This window comes from Alternaria hordeiaustralica (assembly GCF_023758085.1).
Source record: "Alternaria hordeiaustralica strain BMP 2776 chromosome Unknown scaffold_11, whole genome shotgun sequence".
Classification (NCBI taxonomy): Eukaryota; Fungi; Ascomycota; class Dothideomycetes; order Pleosporales; family Pleosporaceae; genus Alternaria; species Alternaria hordeiaustralica.
In genome coordinates, this window is record NW_026056783.1 from 248212 (window position 1) to 263937 (window position 15726).

At 52.9% G+C, this 15726-nt stretch overlaps 6 protein-coding genes across 6 annotated transcripts; 2 read left to right on the plus strand and 4 right to left on the minus strand.

The window, feature by feature from the left end:
• Window positions 1-2074: 2074 nt before the first annotated feature.
• Window positions 2075-3912, minus strand: J4E84_006014 (uncharacterized protein; the record flags this gene model as incomplete). The annotated part of the gene is made up of 2 exons (XM_049388606.1): window positions 2075-3169; window positions 3226-3912. 2 exons carry the CDS (start codon window positions 3910-3912, stop codon window positions 2075-2077), a joined length of 1782 nt encoding a protein of 593 aa, XP_049243505.1.
• A 1648-nt stretch (window positions 3913-5560) lies between these two features.
• Window positions 5561-6333, minus strand: J4E84_006015 (uncharacterized protein; the record flags this gene model as incomplete). Its single annotated transcript, XM_049388607.1, has 2 exons — window positions 5561-6164; window positions 6212-6333. The coding sequence occupies 2 exons, from the start codon at window positions 6331-6333 to the stop codon at window positions 5561-5563; spliced, it is 726 nt and encodes a 241-aa protein (XP_049243506.1).
• Window positions 6334-6730: 397 nt separating this feature from the next.
• J4E84_006016 (uncharacterized protein) lies at window positions 6731-7600 on the minus strand (the record flags this gene model as incomplete). Its single annotated transcript, XM_049388608.1, has 1 exon — window positions 6731-7600. One exon carries the CDS (start codon window positions 7598-7600, stop codon window positions 6731-6733), a length of 870 nt encoding a protein of 289 aa, XP_049243507.1.
• Window positions 7601-8950: 1350 nt separating this feature from the next.
• J4E84_006017 (uncharacterized protein) lies at window positions 8951-11613 on the plus strand (the record flags this gene model as incomplete). Its single annotated transcript, XM_049388609.1, has 4 exons — window positions 8951-9049; window positions 9147-9539; window positions 9590-11245; window positions 11296-11613. The coding sequence occupies 4 exons, from the start codon at window positions 8951-8953 to the stop codon at window positions 11611-11613; spliced, it is 2466 nt and encodes an 821-aa protein (XP_049243508.1).
• Window positions 11614-12472: 859 nt separating this feature from the next.
• Window positions 12473-12934, minus strand: J4E84_006018 (uncharacterized protein; the record flags this gene model as incomplete). The annotated part of the gene is made up of 3 exons (XM_049388610.1): window positions 12473-12537; window positions 12622-12805; window positions 12911-12934. 3 exons carry the CDS (start codon window positions 12932-12934, stop codon window positions 12473-12475), a joined length of 273 nt encoding a protein of 90 aa, XP_049243509.1.
• A 410-nt stretch (window positions 12935-13344) lies between these two features.
• J4E84_006019 (uncharacterized protein) lies at window positions 13345-15589 on the plus strand (the record flags this gene model as incomplete). Its single annotated transcript, XM_049388611.1, has 3 exons — window positions 13345-13482; window positions 13533-14390; window positions 14441-15589. 3 exons carry the CDS (start codon window positions 13345-13347, stop codon window positions 15587-15589), a joined length of 2145 nt encoding a protein of 714 aa, XP_049243510.1.
• Window positions 15590-15726: the final 137 nt, after the last annotated feature.

The window sequence follows — 15726 nt, forward strand, 5'->3', positions numbered from 1 at the left end:
TATGTTCTTGGTCCATCCATGACCGGTCTCGCTCAAAGGCAGCGACTCCTACTCGCTCGTAGACGTTACTACCCTTTTCTGCAGCGGTAACAAGTAAGCCATAATGGGTCAACCGACGGTCGCTTGGTATATCCTGCATCCCCAAAACGACACATTTCAATTCAATGGATGGAATCCATTCAGATTGTGGGCCACGATCGAAGAATACACGATCATCGTACTGCTTGTAGAAGTCTCTGGCGTCGCCATGCAGAGCTCTCGGGCTATCACCGAAGTGTTCACAGTTGTTCAATGGTGAATCGAGGTCCGGCTTCCAGTCCACAGTGCCGAATGGAATGTCCATGAAGCATATAGCTCCCGTCACTGCCATCCACGACCATGAGAGCACCCGCCTATTCTTTGGATAGTCGATCTTGATCATGTCTCTATTTAGATCCGCACGTCGCCAGAGAAGTGTGCGGCGTAAGTAGCTGCGCTCCTTTGGATGGTCAAGAATGCCGTGCTGTGCCTTTCCGAACAATTTCGCAAATCGCGATTCGATCCCGGCCATACCTAACGACCTATCTGTGTAATGGGTAAAGTCAAGTCGGGAATATTTCTCGTATATCTCTTCGAAGAAAGCGATACGCATTCCTTTGTATCGCTTCAACATAGCATCGGGGAATTGAGGATCGGACAGGAAAGACGTCTTGTGGCTAGCGTAACGATGAGCTTCTTTCCCATTGTAGAAGGGTGTTGGTTTCACTTACTTGTATAGCGTTGTCAGCGTTTCGCACCTGATTCCTGTTCCACACTCCCAATAGACTTGAACTTCTGTGAAATGAATGATACGCCGCGATAACGCGCGTTCTTGAAATACCCATCCTCTTCTACTCAACGCCGACTGCTCTACATCGCGTTCGAAATCATCGATCGGTTCGCAGAGATAGATCATGTCTAAGCTACCCGGATGGTTGGCATAGGAGAGGGGGTAGTGAAGTCTTACTTTGCGATCCGCTTTCAAAAAGCCATCATCGCTCCCGTTTGCACAAGTCGCCGAAAGTGTAACGTAGGCACATCTGAAGACATCGTCCATCTTCCTAATCTCCGCTCGCAGATCCTCCTCATCGTCTTGAATGATACAAAGCGCGTCTACCCATAAATATCGAATTCCGAGACTTCTTGTAATCTTTACGGCGTCTTGAAAGGTCCGCGGTAGCATCTTGAGATCAAGATGACTTTGCCAACCTTCTAGCTTGCTTCGACTTAGGAATTGGAAACTTCCATGTAATGACGGGGCACCCCACCGGTGTGTTAAAGCCACGTATTTGTCGTCTTTCCTCATATTATCGCAATCTAGACGCAATGTATCTGAATCCCAGCGACCTGGATCATCACGATTTCTTCTTGGATACAACTCGACCAGTCTGTGAGGCATAGTCACTCTTGTTGGCTTGCATTCGTGACAGAGATCACACCATTTGATCCATCTCTTCAGCAATTTGACCTGGGTAGAACTTCCAGGGCCCGGTAGAACTGGCAAGCCTCTCTGGTAAGTGTCCGGAAACCGATTGAGGCCTGTGTTCGGTATCAGTAGTGATTCGCAACAATAAGACCCACAACGTACCGGGACTTGGACCTATTACTAACGAGAGTAATGGAGGCTCTCCCCTTCCCAAGGTTAACGAAGACCCCTCCCTTAGCACCATTTTGTACCTGTTCTCTCCAGTCGTGTGGTTCATCGCCATGTAGATGACGTTGCACAGAGAACACATTGCACGAGATGCTTGTGCTCTTTCGTGTGATACTACGAACGATCCTCCTGAGAAGATGCCCGTTTCAGTGTGCAAACAATTCTGACATAGAGGAGTCAGAATCGGGTACATGGGTGCGAGCCTTTTGAATTCGTCGCTGTCTAAGGTGCCGAAAAAGGTCTTTGCGAAAAGATTATCGAATTGTTTTGTCCATATATCCAATGCACCAGGTATTGCGTAGGGATATTTCGTGTTGGCTATTCCGCCGTTTTGTCGTCGCTGGTAATACAGACGTACCAGATCGCGCGATTTCTGCTGATGACTTGACATCAGAAAGTTGCTTATCGATTGCCGGGGGGACCATTCACCTCTAGGCGAAAGTTAGATGTCGACAAAGGCATCAGTAACTTGCTCGGCATCGCTGGTCCTCGCCCGTTCGGTCCGCTCATGTTGACCATCGGGTTGTACATGTAGTAGGGAATGCCGTGAGTTGTCGAGCTGATCCTTTCAAGTTCCCTGCATGCATCTTTGCCCTTTGCTCTCCCCGATATAGGAGAATTGTGTCTGACATCTGGTGCAGGCGTAATGTAAATAGGTACTTCCTCGTTGTCAGCGGATGGGTGGTAGCTGTCGCTTGTATCTTGCTCTGTCGAATCTGGCACCAGTAGCCTGTCTCTAACGAAGATCAAAAGCTTTCGTAGGGCAGCACTGTAGCATTGGTCCCCGTCTGCTAGACATGTGTCGGTCATGTGTTTCATCCACGATGCCACTACTGGATTAGTGGCACGACTTTCGCTGTCGCGCAACCAGAAAGCGTCGAATTCCTCGGGAAATGCTTGCTGGCAGAATTCGTCAAGTTCGTGAATGCCGTAGACTAACCAGATTATCCACTCCAGGATGATACAGCCCATGCCCCACATGTCGTAGGACCTGGAGATCTTTCGGCCCACCTCCGGAGGCCTATATCGGAGTGTTCCACCTGGCGATGCTGAAGGCTTATTTCTTGCATGCGTTGGCAACGAGTGTATCTTTGCCAGACCCAGATCTGCGATTTGAAATATTCCTCGGTGCGAACCAGAAGATCGAAGAATATTCTCTGGTTTGAGATCTCCATGTCGACCGTTTAATGCAAGCCTAGACGGATTGTTGTGCCACTGATCGAGTGCTGCAACAAGTCCTTGTATCTGTTCAATAGTCCAGCTTATGAGGTCTGCATCTCGAGACCAATTCTCCTCGTTGTTCCAGTACGACCGCAAGTTGCCTCCGTCCGCCCACTGGAATAACAAGTGACTCGTGAAGTTCTGCCTAAAGCCGCCGACGAATCTCACGATATGTGGATGCTTCAATTGCCTTGCCAGGTCTAGCGCATCGAGTTCACTTTGATCGGCACCGGCTTCCTTGTTTCGCAGTTCCTTGATGGCAATCACGAGATTGCCCTATTGCTGTCAGCAAATCGTTAATATGCTAAGATAAATATACTGACCGAACTGACTGTTTGATGAGCACGGTGTATGGTAGCCTTGTGTAACAAGCTGAAACTGCCCCCTTCACCTTGAGATTCGCATGCGATAAAGGGCAATCGGCAGTCTCGGTGTAAGTTCTCCATCGTGCTATCGTTCCTGAAGATTTGGGGTAGAAACACCCATTGCTCTTTACAAAAGAAATGTTTCTCCTGTGTCCTCCATTTGTTAAACCACTTCCACGCGGAAGAATCTCGCGCAAAGCCGTTGAGAGAGATGAGACGTGGCCCTTCGAGAGCGATGGGAAGGTATCTGTCGCCGAATTCGAATCTTTCTAGGTTGATAGCCTTGCGGACTGCGTCTCCATAGACTAACGTAGCAAACGTTTTTCGCGCGTGCTTCGTAATGTACTTGACAAGTGACGAATCATATTCCCCGAAAGCAGCTTTGTCTAGCTCTTCTTTGATAGTATGTTCAGTGATTAGCGATTCGAAGTCGTCTTGAGGGAGGAAATCCTTCTGAGAGAACTCGCTGTACGTGAAATGGTCGACCATTGCGTCATACAGCCCACGTTCCTGGTTTCGGCCCATGTCATCATCGGAGAGCTGTTGCAATACGGTATCAGTAGGCTTCGTCTTGTAATCGTAGATTTTCACATGAGACAGGAATACCAACGAAGTGGAATAAGTGCGTTCGTAAATGCTAGAACTTACCGACATGCTGCTGGTGGGATGTTCCAATGACATCATCAGACGTGGTGCGACACAGCCTTGAGGCAGTGCGGAAGGCGTGGCAGAGATTTGCGACGAAACAGCGCACAAAGCGTGGAGAATTGTAGTACCGGTCAGTTATCGTAGTCGGTAACTGGCTTATTCTCCTGACACAGGGCCATTAAAGCGATTTAAGTAGGTAGCACTATGCAGCCTCAAAGTCGGACAGCAGAAGGTTGAACTGGACGTCAGCGGGGAACAAGTCCAATCGCGATGCGAGTGGTGGCAGCCTCCACCATGTATGTTGACTCCCAAACCACCTACTGGTGAAATGCAGAGCATAGCTATGGCGGCTTTGGAATGACATTCACCGGTAAGAAAGCATCCTGACTGGCTTCAGTCGTTCGGGACGCTCAGCCCTGTATGTAAGTAAGATTGTACCACCAAGACAGCACATCCATATCCTGACTTGTGTTACGATCGACTTGAAACCTCAAGCCTATGCGCCTAGATGGTTTGACGAGCGCGTATGCAAAGCGGTCTCGGACTTTCAAAGTCTGACCGGTACAAGGGTGGCATACACCTTGCAGCATCCTGTCTCTTTTAGTTACCACTGATTAACGACCAGATGAGAGGGCTGTGTATCGCTGATAGGTGCCGGGTGATATTAAGTCTGACACTCGTAATTGCCGTATGCAGCCGGCCAACGATCGTCAACGCCCCCGTCCAGTGGAACGTGCATAGTGTTCGCACGATAGGAACGCATCATGGGGCAATGCAATGCATGTTTCCCGTCACGGTGCGAAAGAAGACTAGCTCAGTAGTTTCGTCGTGATTTGTCGGTGTTGAGCCTCAATCCAGCTCGATCAGAGCCCGATCGTCATGGCCGCAATCTCGACCGCTTATGGGATGTCGCTCACCAGGACATGAGGCTCTGTATTTGGTTGTAATACGTGAGCGGAAGGACCTGGCGAACACATAGTTGTCGCGGTGAACGTGCAGGTCGCATCGCATGTTTTCCCAATGGTAGACTTCGTTGTCGTCGACTGGTCGGGCTTGTCGATACGCAGAGTTGAACAAGCAGAGTGAAGAGATAGTGAGGCTCAGACTATCTCTGTATCGATTCGTCTCGGACGCGCAGACCTCTGTTCGCAGTGCTGGTATTGGTTGCGCAGCCGGTTGATACAGGCGCTTTCAGTCATCACACCCTCGTCCGGATAATCAGAGATGCAGTCGACGGCTGCTGAGTCTTGACCGGAAACCTAAGTGGCGCGATACTGCAATGCAAAGACGGCACAGAGACAAGTTGCCGGAAGCTGTGGTTGCGGGTTGTTGGTGGTAGCTGAACACGCGCGCGGGGTGCGTGCAACCAGCTCGGCCCGGGAGCTGTCGCCCCACAAATTTCGCGATCGGGGCGCCGTAGGGCTACTCGTTCGACGCACGGCACGAGGAACGATGGGATGATACGATGAGAGCGCCCGCTTTGAAGAGAGCCAGATTACGTGCATTCGTTACGAGATTATTGGTATCAATGCTATGTGTGCGCTACTGACAGTACGCCTCCGCCGTTTGCAGCGAGATTTTGAAAAGAAATCAACCATTGAATATGCATGTGCCCTCGGCATTCCATGCATACAGTAAGCGCATCGATGCGTGCCTACTGCTTATCGTTCTGCGAGTAGATGAAGTTGGCAGCAACAGGCACGAGGCCATTGTGCTCAGCCCACTCTCGCACACCACCACCCTCCTTTCCAGTACCCCAATGCTGGCGATCCTCTGGCTTACTTACATGAAGCGGCTCAGTCGTTCCGTTTTTTGGCGCAAAGACGAGAAACACGTAGCGATGCTTGCCTGTCTTTGGTGGTGGGCCAGGAGGCTTGTACTCCATCACTTCTTCCGGACCGCCGTCTGTCGACTCGGTCTCTTCTGTAAGATCAAACTCTGGTAGGGGTAGGATCGAGAAGGTGTTCGGCGCGGTGGTGACGTTTGATGCTATCCAATGGCACATCTCTGCCCATTCTGGGTTGTCGCGTGATGGCGCGTCGGGGTCGGTCAGTGTGACGACGTAGCTCATGTCGGAGGTACTGTGCATTCCGTCCGGGCTTGTGTCATCGTGCAGAACTATGGTGGGCTGTTCTCCAAGATAGTTTGGCTCGATGGTGTTGCCGAGTTTGGCTTTGGCATCTGACCAAAGAACAGACACTGTGAGACTAGGCAGGAAGTCATGAATGACGGTGGGAATTATCTCAGCGTGCTGAAGTCTGTGAAATTTTAGTACGATGCTTGTAGTTTTGATGAAGTTCCTTACTTTGTTCGAACAGCCTGGACGTTCTTAGGGCCGTTGAGTATCAATGGCCTTTGCTCAGTTGGTAGCGCAACGGCGCAGAGCGGCAGCAGGCACGTCAGCCCAATCGAGACTTGGGAAAACATCGTGCTGGCGAAATAGCGGCTTGTCGATTTAGGGATAATCTTTCAGTGTCAAAATGGCATCAAGCCTCGTCGTTGTCCGGGATGTGTGCACCAGAGCGTTGAGATGACCTCAGGAACGTTATCGCGTGAGGTAGGCCCTTATGTGGAGGAGTCTCCACCCAACCTGGTCGTGCGTCATTCGTACCTCAACTTATGCAGATCCACAAACGTTCGGGGAAGCTACAACATGATTGGGCAACGTCGATCTTGCAACCCTTGGATAGCGCGAGTCATACAGATGTCATATTTAGATTGTATTTCTGCTAGGCTGGTGTAGCTCTACGGGTATTCGGATAGCACGCTCAAGAACAAAAAAAAAGACAGGAAACCGCCAACGTAGAAGACATGTGTCGCTGAATCAGCAACCCTCAAAATGTTCACAAATCTGGGCCTCGCAGAATGCACTGCTGTCCATCACAAAACCCATGTTCTGCGAGACTTGATACTCGGCAAGCTCCTGAGCTCCTCGGCCTGTCATGGTGCCTGTGCAGTCGCGAAGCAGAACACAGTCCCATCCGTAAGAGTAGGCATCTGACACGGTGCCAAAAACACATTGGTCCGTGTTGACACCGGCGAAAAGGAGTGTCTGTTTGCCGGAGGCGCGAAGGTACTCATGAAGAGGCTCCTTCTCAGACCAAAGTCCTGACATGCGCGTCTTGTCGAAGAACAAATCGCCAGGCTGAGCGACTGCCTTGAACGGGTCGTAGAGTTCGGCGTTCCAGGTCCGCTTGAACAGGCACCTTCCCTGACCATCGGGCAGCTGTGCGCCAAGTCCGACGTGCCATCCCAGAGTCTTGCTGAAACCTCGCTGGATAGCAGGTGCCATTTTCTTCAAGTCATGGTCGGTGATTCCCCAGTTCAGCCAGGCAATTTGGATTCCCTCTTTACGGCATCTCTCGATGACTTTCAGAGTCGGCTCGATAGCGGCGATGCCTGCGGCGTGATCCCGATAGAGTGGGTGAACAAAGTAGTTTTGCATATCGACGACAATCAAAACCGAGTTGCCAGGGTCAATCATGAAGCCGGTGTGGTTGCGATCTTCCTCATCGCACTCGAAGACCATCTTCTGCTGGGAACCCCGAGACAGATCGAATTTCTTGGTTGCGGGTAGGTAAAGCCATTGTTCATCCCCTCCAAACGGGATAGGTGCAGTGCAAGTGATAGTCCCCACTGTAACGTCGTTCTGCTGTTCTTCGGTGGTAGTAAGAGTGAGAGACTCCGGGGCCATGGAGGCGTCGGAGATGATGCGAGCGAGGTGGGCGAAAGCTGAAAGCGGCAGAAACCCAGGATAGATTTAGGGCTGAAAGTTGGTGTGGAGGTGTGAGGGTGATTAGGAAGGGGGAGAACAAACGAGAAGAAGGCACGCTACCTTTGTAGTCGGTGTGCGAACGCTCCTGCTGCGTTCCAAGGTTTGTTTGCGGTGAATATGATAACAGTGCTTATCACAATGATAGGCTTCCCTCGGGAGGAAGCTTGGTCGTAAGACAATGAATCAGTCATAGCAGTGTAGACCCTATCAGCTTATGCGGAGACGGACTTCCGCAGGGACTTGGAGGCTACGTGAGCCTTTCCCAATTAGCAGTAGAGTACGTCGAAGCGACCTGACGATCACAATGCATTCCCCAAGTTGCGGAGATAGGAGCTGGAGATCTTCTTTGATAATTTGGTGTTGTCGCGTCTGGCCGCGTCTCGCAGCGAGAGATAAGGCTGGAGGGCTTGATAGATAGCCGTCGCCTAGTTCAAGGGAAATCCCGGGGTCCGACAATACCCGAGCGCGAGCCAGCGTACGCCAGCGTGTCCATGGTACTTTCTCAGCGACCAGAGAGGTAATGCGATACTACGTGGCCGGACTAGGGGAGTGTAATCCACATATCCTCGAGAAATCCTAGGCGACTCGTGCGCCAGCTGTGTTGCGAAGCCAGCCAGTCTTATGTTGTACATATCCAATGCTGACCACGGGTCGTGCATCACAGGCACTGCTGATGCTGCTCATGTGGTGGAAAAGTCTTGTCCTGTTACTCATTTGCTCGTGTGCACACTCTACATACGGTTTGCTGCAGCCTGTACACCATGTCCGGCCTTGGAGCCGAGCCGCATGCTGCCTCGCGTGTGGTGGCGTTCGCAGGGCTCGCGACCAGCAGAAGAGGAGGTTTCAGCAGCCGTGTGCTTGCTTTAACAACACGGATGCGCGTGGCCATATGGCTGAGGGTGTTGCCTCCTTTATGCGAAAGGAATGAACAATATGACCTAAGATTAAGGAGACATGTGAATGTTGAATGTGGGGTGGCTGCCAGGTGGATTGCCATGCTGGCCGTCACGTGCACCATCATCAAACCTTGGAACTTTCAAGCGAAGTGACGACGGAGCTGCAGCAAAGGCACTCCATCACGAGCCTCTGACCCGACGAAGCCGCCATCAGCCACGATCACTTCGCCGATCCCGCATCTGCACCGTGCAACACTATCTCCACGCCGCAGGACGACATCGGGCTCACACACGATTCCGCCGTGTTGTTTGGCTGTTCTACCAACAACCGGACCCTTAAGGAGCAGAGAAACCGCACATAACCACCAGCGCAATGGCGTCGCTGGGCGAGGAGCTCCTCAACATTGTCAACAGGCTGCAGGATCTGGTCTTCAACACAATTGGAAATGATTCCCTAGATTTACCCCAGATTGTATGTGCGCCCCAGCCCGAGAAGAGAATGCGGTGAGCGCAGAGCAGATTCTACGCAGCTCTGCACAGTCTATCAGGAATCCTACTAACTGCATCAGGTCGTCGTGGGATCACAATCGTCCGGAAAGTCGTCGGTACTCGAGAACATCGTCGGCAAGGACTTCCTTCCCCGTGGCAGCGGTATCGTCACACGCCGGCCGCTCATCCTCCAGCTCATCAACCTCCCGAGCGAACGCGACGAAGACGACGATGACGAGGTCCACGTACCACACACACCCGCAAGCGTAGCCGGGCAGCAAGAATGGGGAGAGTTTCTCCACATCCCGGGCCAGCGCTTCTACGACTTTGCCGACGTCAAACGCGAGATCGAGAACGAGACCTCGAGGATAGCAGGAAACAACAAGGGCATCAACAGGCAGCCGATCAACCTGAAGATCTACTCCCCGCACGTCCTCAGCTTGACGCTCGTCGACTTGCCCGGTCTGACAAAGGTTAGTCAGGCAACTTTTTTTCTGCCAGGACCCGGAGCTAACTCCCTCAGGTGCCCATTGGCGATCAGCCCTCCGATATCGAGAAGCAGACGCGAAACCTCATCACCGAGTACATTGCGAAGCCCAACAGTGTCATCCTCGCCGTCTCCCCCGCCAACGTCGATCTCGTCAACTCGGAAGCTTTGAAGCTGGCCCGCCATGTCGACCCCATGGGCAAGAGGACCATCGGTGTCCTCACAAAGCTCGATCTTATGGATCACGGTACAAACGCCATGGATATTCTCTCTGGCCGCGTATACCCTCTCAAGCTCGGCTTCATTGGTATTGTCAACCGGTCACAACAAGACATCCAGGGCAACAAGTCGCTCTCTGATGCCCTGCAAGCCGAGCGGGACTTCTTCCGACACCACCCTGCCTACCGGAATATGGCCAACCGATGCGGTACCCAGCTGCTTGCCAAAAGCCTCAACCAGACCCTCATGGCCCACATTCGCGACCGGTTACCAGACATCAAGGCACGCCTCAACACGCTCATGGGTCAGACACAACAAGAGCTCGCGAGCTACGGCGATGTGGCTTTCACTGGGAAGGAGCACCGCGGCTCGCTCATCCTGCAGCTCATGACCCGCTTTGCCTCATCCTTCATCTCATCCATCGACGGTACCTCCACCGAGATTTCTACCAAGGAGTTGTGCGGTGGTGCCCGCATCTACTACATCTTCAACTCCGTCTTCGGTAACTCGCTCGAGCAGGTGGACCCAACCCAGAACCTCTCTGTGTTGGACATCCGGACGGCTATCCGTAACTCGACTGGTCCAAGGCCTAGTCTGTTCGTACCCGAGCTGGCTTTTGACCTTCTCGTAAAGCCTCAGATCAAGCTTTTGGAGATACCCAGTCAGCGTTGCGTGGAGCTTGTATACGAGGAACTCATCAAGATCTGCCACACTTGCGGCTCTACTGAATTGACGAGGTACCCCAGGCTACAAGGAAAGCTCATTGAGGTCGTCTCTGACCTTCTTCGAGAGCAACTTGGCCCTTGCTCAGGTTACGTCGCTTCTCTCATCGATATCCAAAGAGCATACATCAACACAAACCACCCCAACTTCCTTGGCGCTGCTGCCGCCATGTCATCTGTTATCAACGACAAGGAGCAGCGAGAAAAGAAGATTGCCATGGAGGCCGAGAAGAAGAGGCGGGAACAGAGGAGGATGAAGGAACTCCAGAACGGTGCTAATGGCGAAGAAGCCGAAGAGGGCGAAGGCGGCGAGGGTGGAACTCTCAAAGCTCTCCCTCTTCGGAAACACCAGTCACAAACCAGCCGCAGCATGTCGCCTGCCGTCGGGCGGATGATGAACGGCTCGCAGAGCACCACGGCCGCGCTCAACAATCGCAACCGGTCACCTCCTGGTACTGCACGCGACAGCTTCCTGAACTACTTCTTCAGCAAAGATAGCAACAACGCATACGCCAACCCACAACAAGCAGCACAAGCAGCGCTTGACAACAGGCCTGGCAGCCGCCACGTCAGCCAAAACAGCGAGCCCAGCTTTGCGCAGAGCATCCGGAGAGGCGACAACAAGCAGCCTGCCCATGTATTGGCCATAATGCCACCAGACACCGATGACTACGACGCGCCATTGAGCGCTGCCATGAGTGCCCCTCCCCGAAGTCCAAGTATGGGAGGAGACAACTTCGAAGGCGGCTTTGTAAGTTTCTCCAACACATGTTGCCCTGACTGTATGCTAATGTCCAACAGCCATCAAACCCCGAGCAAGCACCTGCGCTTACGGAACGCGAGGCCCTTGAGACCGAGCTCATCCGCCGCCTCATCTCGTCGTACTTCAACATCGTCCGGGAAACTGTCGCCGACCAGGTCCCCAAGGCGATTATGCATCTTCTCGTCAACCACTCCAAGGACGTGGTACAAAATAGGCTCGTGTCAACGCTGTACAAGGAGGATCTCTTCCAGGAGCTCCTGTACGAGGACGACACAATCAAGGCCGAGCGCGAGAAGTGCGAGAAGCTGCTCAAGACATACAAGGAGGCAGCCAAGATTGTGGGCGAGGTATTGTAAGAGATAGGTGTTTGGATAATGAAACGAATCGTCACGGGTTCCTTGTAGGTTTTGAAAATGTGCGATTATACGACCTTGGCCCTTCTTCCGACTGGCGTCGTAGGATGGTCGTGGCAAACGGTCGGGCTGGGGCCAAGGTTGACAAAGCGTTATGGAGGCTGGCCGCCGTCTGTTAATATTGTCCTTGGCCGCTCCTCTGCGCTTTTCATTTCTACTCTTCTGTTGCCCTGCTGTTTTCCAAGGGTTGCAGGGCGTTTTCCGCGGCTCCGCTTTTCATCTTTTCTGCGCGTTTTGATGTCCTGTGTAGCATAGTACCTGCCCATGGCGGGTCGGGGGTGGAGATGATACATGTATAGAATATATCATTGGCAACAATTATGGTTTTGAGACGTAGGTAATGTCCTGAATGTGCGAGGAAGTGACAACAATGACTTCTATAGCTCAAGGCGTGTTATCACCAATGTCGGCTTCGGTGCAAACTGGTTCTCCAGGAATTCCGTGCCTGTTCTACGTCTACACGTGGATTGCAGCAACCCCGCTGATGGCGTATTTTCCGAATTAGTCCCAGTCCTTGCATGATCACGCAGACCAGCTTTATTGTACGCCAAGTTTCGAAGAGGTCGTACAGGATTCAGATATGAACGAGCATTGAAGGATCGAACTGAAGCATGTATATTGAAAACGTGACCAACTCGACGTCTATGTTGTACAAAAGGTACATAGTACAAGAGATTGGTATCTCGTAGATGTCGTACCACTATTGACTGCTCTCCCCCACCCAGCCGTCTCTCGGCTCGATGGGGTCCGGCCGCATTATGCCCATGCTAACGTAGGAAACGGAATCACTCTGGGTGTGCGCTTATTTGTCGGTTATGCCGAGGAGTGTGTTGAGGTCGGCGTTGGGGTCTTTCGGGTCGGCGATGGCTGTTTGGTTGTTAGTATATATTCTACCGTATCATACACATGGCCAAGTTGGGAATTTTGACATGTGTCGTCGGTCTGACGTACCGCCTGATGACTTTGGCTGTTCTGAGGGGTGGTCCCGTGCCCATTGTTGCTTTGCTTGCCTGATCAACGACTCCTTGTGCTCCCAGTCCTTCTGTGCGGCCTTTGCCCTATCGGCAGCGGATAATGAGAGCTGGTGGTAGGCACCGTAGAAGACGCCGAATCCGAGGGCGGACCATCGGAGGACCTGTAAATACCACTATTAGCCTGGTTGTTCCATCTCTAGAGCTAGCGGAAGGCCCAAACGGTCGTGCTAGAGACCTTGGCAAGCGCTTCGAGGGGCAGAGCGTACGTTGACACCGACGGAAGTGGACATGGTGAGGGTCGTGCGAGGACTTGCGATAGGCGTTATCGAGCTCGTATATGTCCAATGGCAGGTATTCCGGACGGGCGATGAAAAGTCACCGCTGCAGGGGATCCGGAGAGTCGGGACGAGGGCGTCGGGGCGGATGCGAGATGTTGGGCGTTGAGCTGTGAAAGTTGAGGTTGGCTGGCGCAAGATTTGGTCGGGATCGCTGGCTGCGAGCTAGTGCGTCCCTGAACCACCACCGCTTGGCGCGACAGCATCACCCGACGCGCCTGCCTTTGTGTACATCGCACTTGCCTTTGTCTGTGGATAGTTGAAGGCGGGGAGGAAATAACCTCTGGATACACGACGCAGCTCAGGTCTCCTACTACAGCGCCGACACATACTCGACCAAGCATCCCACCTCGCACGTCTCCGCCATGGAGTCGACAATGCAGCAGCGGCGCGATGAGATTCTCGCAAAGAAAGCCAAGTTGGCCGAGCTTAAGCGCCAGCGAGAACTGAGGAAGGCCGAGTCAGCCAGCAGGCAATCCGCGACTGGTAGTCCTCTAGGAGAAGTAGGTTACATATCCAATTCCATCTAATCAGTGACTGACTAACATTCCAGGTCCTCTCGCCGACACCAAGACGCAGTGAAGACCTCGACCGCAGAACCGACGTCACCAACCTCATCAATAGCATCCTTGGGGAGAGTAGACCCGGTTCTACACAACCTGGCTCCCCAGCAGGCGCAGGACGACCAACCCGCCCGACATCGGTAGTCAGCGCAGGCCAACTGAGCAGCGACAATGAAGGATCCACGGGCTTCCCATCCCTCACCGGCATGGTTGACCGAGAAATGCAGACTCTCTCACTGGCTCCGCTCGCGACAGTCTACGAGGCCGATGGCCAGGTCACCAACGAGGTCAAGAAGGAGAAGGAGATCATCACATACAGCAAGGGTGTACAAGCAAGCATAGAGTGGACCCCGTCGAAAGACCGAGGTATTGGGGGAAGCGACACGGAGCGCGACGAGAGCCCTACGCGGTCACCCAAGAGCAAGAGGCTGAGCCGGAGACAGAAGGAGAGGGACGAGGAGATCCGAGCGCAGCTGCGCAAGGAAATCGAGGAGGAGCTCAAGGTCCTGCAACAAGCGCCCGAAGAGGGTGCACAACAACCAGGGTCAGAAGAGAACTTCCCGTTCAAGACCCTCACAAACGAAGAATTGACGGCTGTCGAAAACTCGGAGGAGTTCATCGGCTTCGTCGAGCGCAGCACGAAGGTGTTGGAGCGAGCGCTTGACCAACAACTTGGCTACGATATCTTGGCAGACTACGCAAACGGTGGTGTAGACGTCGACGACGACGATGAGGGTTACGGTTCAAGTGGAGGCAAGAAGGGTCGCCGCATCAAGGAAATTGCACAGTTCTGGGATGAGCGATGGAGCAAGAAGAGGATGATTTCAGATCTGGGTTTCTCAACAAAGGTATGGAGTGCAATGACGTCTGGCGATTATGACACTGACATGCTTCACAGTTCCCAGAACTCGTCCTTGCCTCGTACACCAAGAACCCGTCCGCGCCACACGACCCTGACGGTCTCGTACAAGTATGGAACCTGCACATGCACGATCGGCCTGAGTACATCTTCCATGCGCAGTCCGATATCCTTACCGCAAAGTTCTCCCCGTTCCACCCAAATCTCATTGTTGGAGGCGCCTACTCAGGGCAAGTGCTGCTATGGGACACTCGCGCGAAGTCCGCACCAGTGCAGAAGACACCGCTCACTGGCTCCGGTCACACACACCCCGTCTACTCGTTAGACATTGTCGGAACGCAGAACGCAAACAACATCATCTCGTGTTCGACGGATGGTGTTGTGTGTGGATGGACTGTTGACATGCTTTCACAGCCCCAAGAGTTCCTTGAATTGACATCACCACCGCCAGCCAAGACAGACGACATGGCAGTGACCAGCATAGCCTTCCCGCAATCGGATCCAACTTACTTCCTCGCAGGCACAGAAGAGGGTACCATTTACCCATGCCATCGCTATGACCGAGCTGGTGCGAAAGCAGGTGTAGACGGCCGCGTAAAGTACGCTGGCCATGCTGCGCCCGTTATGAGTCTAGACTTCCATCCCGCCAAGGGTCAGATCGATCTAGGGGACCTTGTTCTGTCGTCGAGTGTCGACTGGAGCGTCAAGCTTTGGAAGGTCCGCCCGCCGGCTGCTACAGGCGCTACCAACCCAACACTTCCTGGTGCAACGCAACAAGTAACACCCGTTCTCGACATTGCACGCGAAGATCTCGTTTATGACGTTCGATGGTCGCCTGTCAAACCCTCCGTTTTCGCGCTTGTCGACGGAGCGGGAAGTCTCGAAGTCTGGGATATCAACGTAGATGTCGAGGTTCCTGTTCAATCGGTCAAGCCCAGTGACGGTAAGCGTGGCGCGTTTACGAACATGCCAACTGGTCTTGGCTACATGAACAGGAGTCTGAACAAGTTGGCATGGGAGAGGAACGAAGGGCGCAGAGTTGCAGTGGGAGGCATGGATGGCGTCGTCACCATCTTCGAGGTGGGCGATGATCTTGGAGGTGTCCAGACACGTAGCGAGGAGTGGAGTGGCGTCAAGAGGTTGGTAAACCGGTTGGAAGGTCACGGTGATGGTACCAACGGGAAGTAAGATTCTATTGAATGTCTCTCAATGGACACTTCCAGGGCCTGGAGGACGGTTGTGGCAGTGCTTCAATACCCATTTCTTTTCAGCGGAGCATCATTCTGGAGTCGGCAGTTCACTTTCTACCATACCCCAAGCATCAC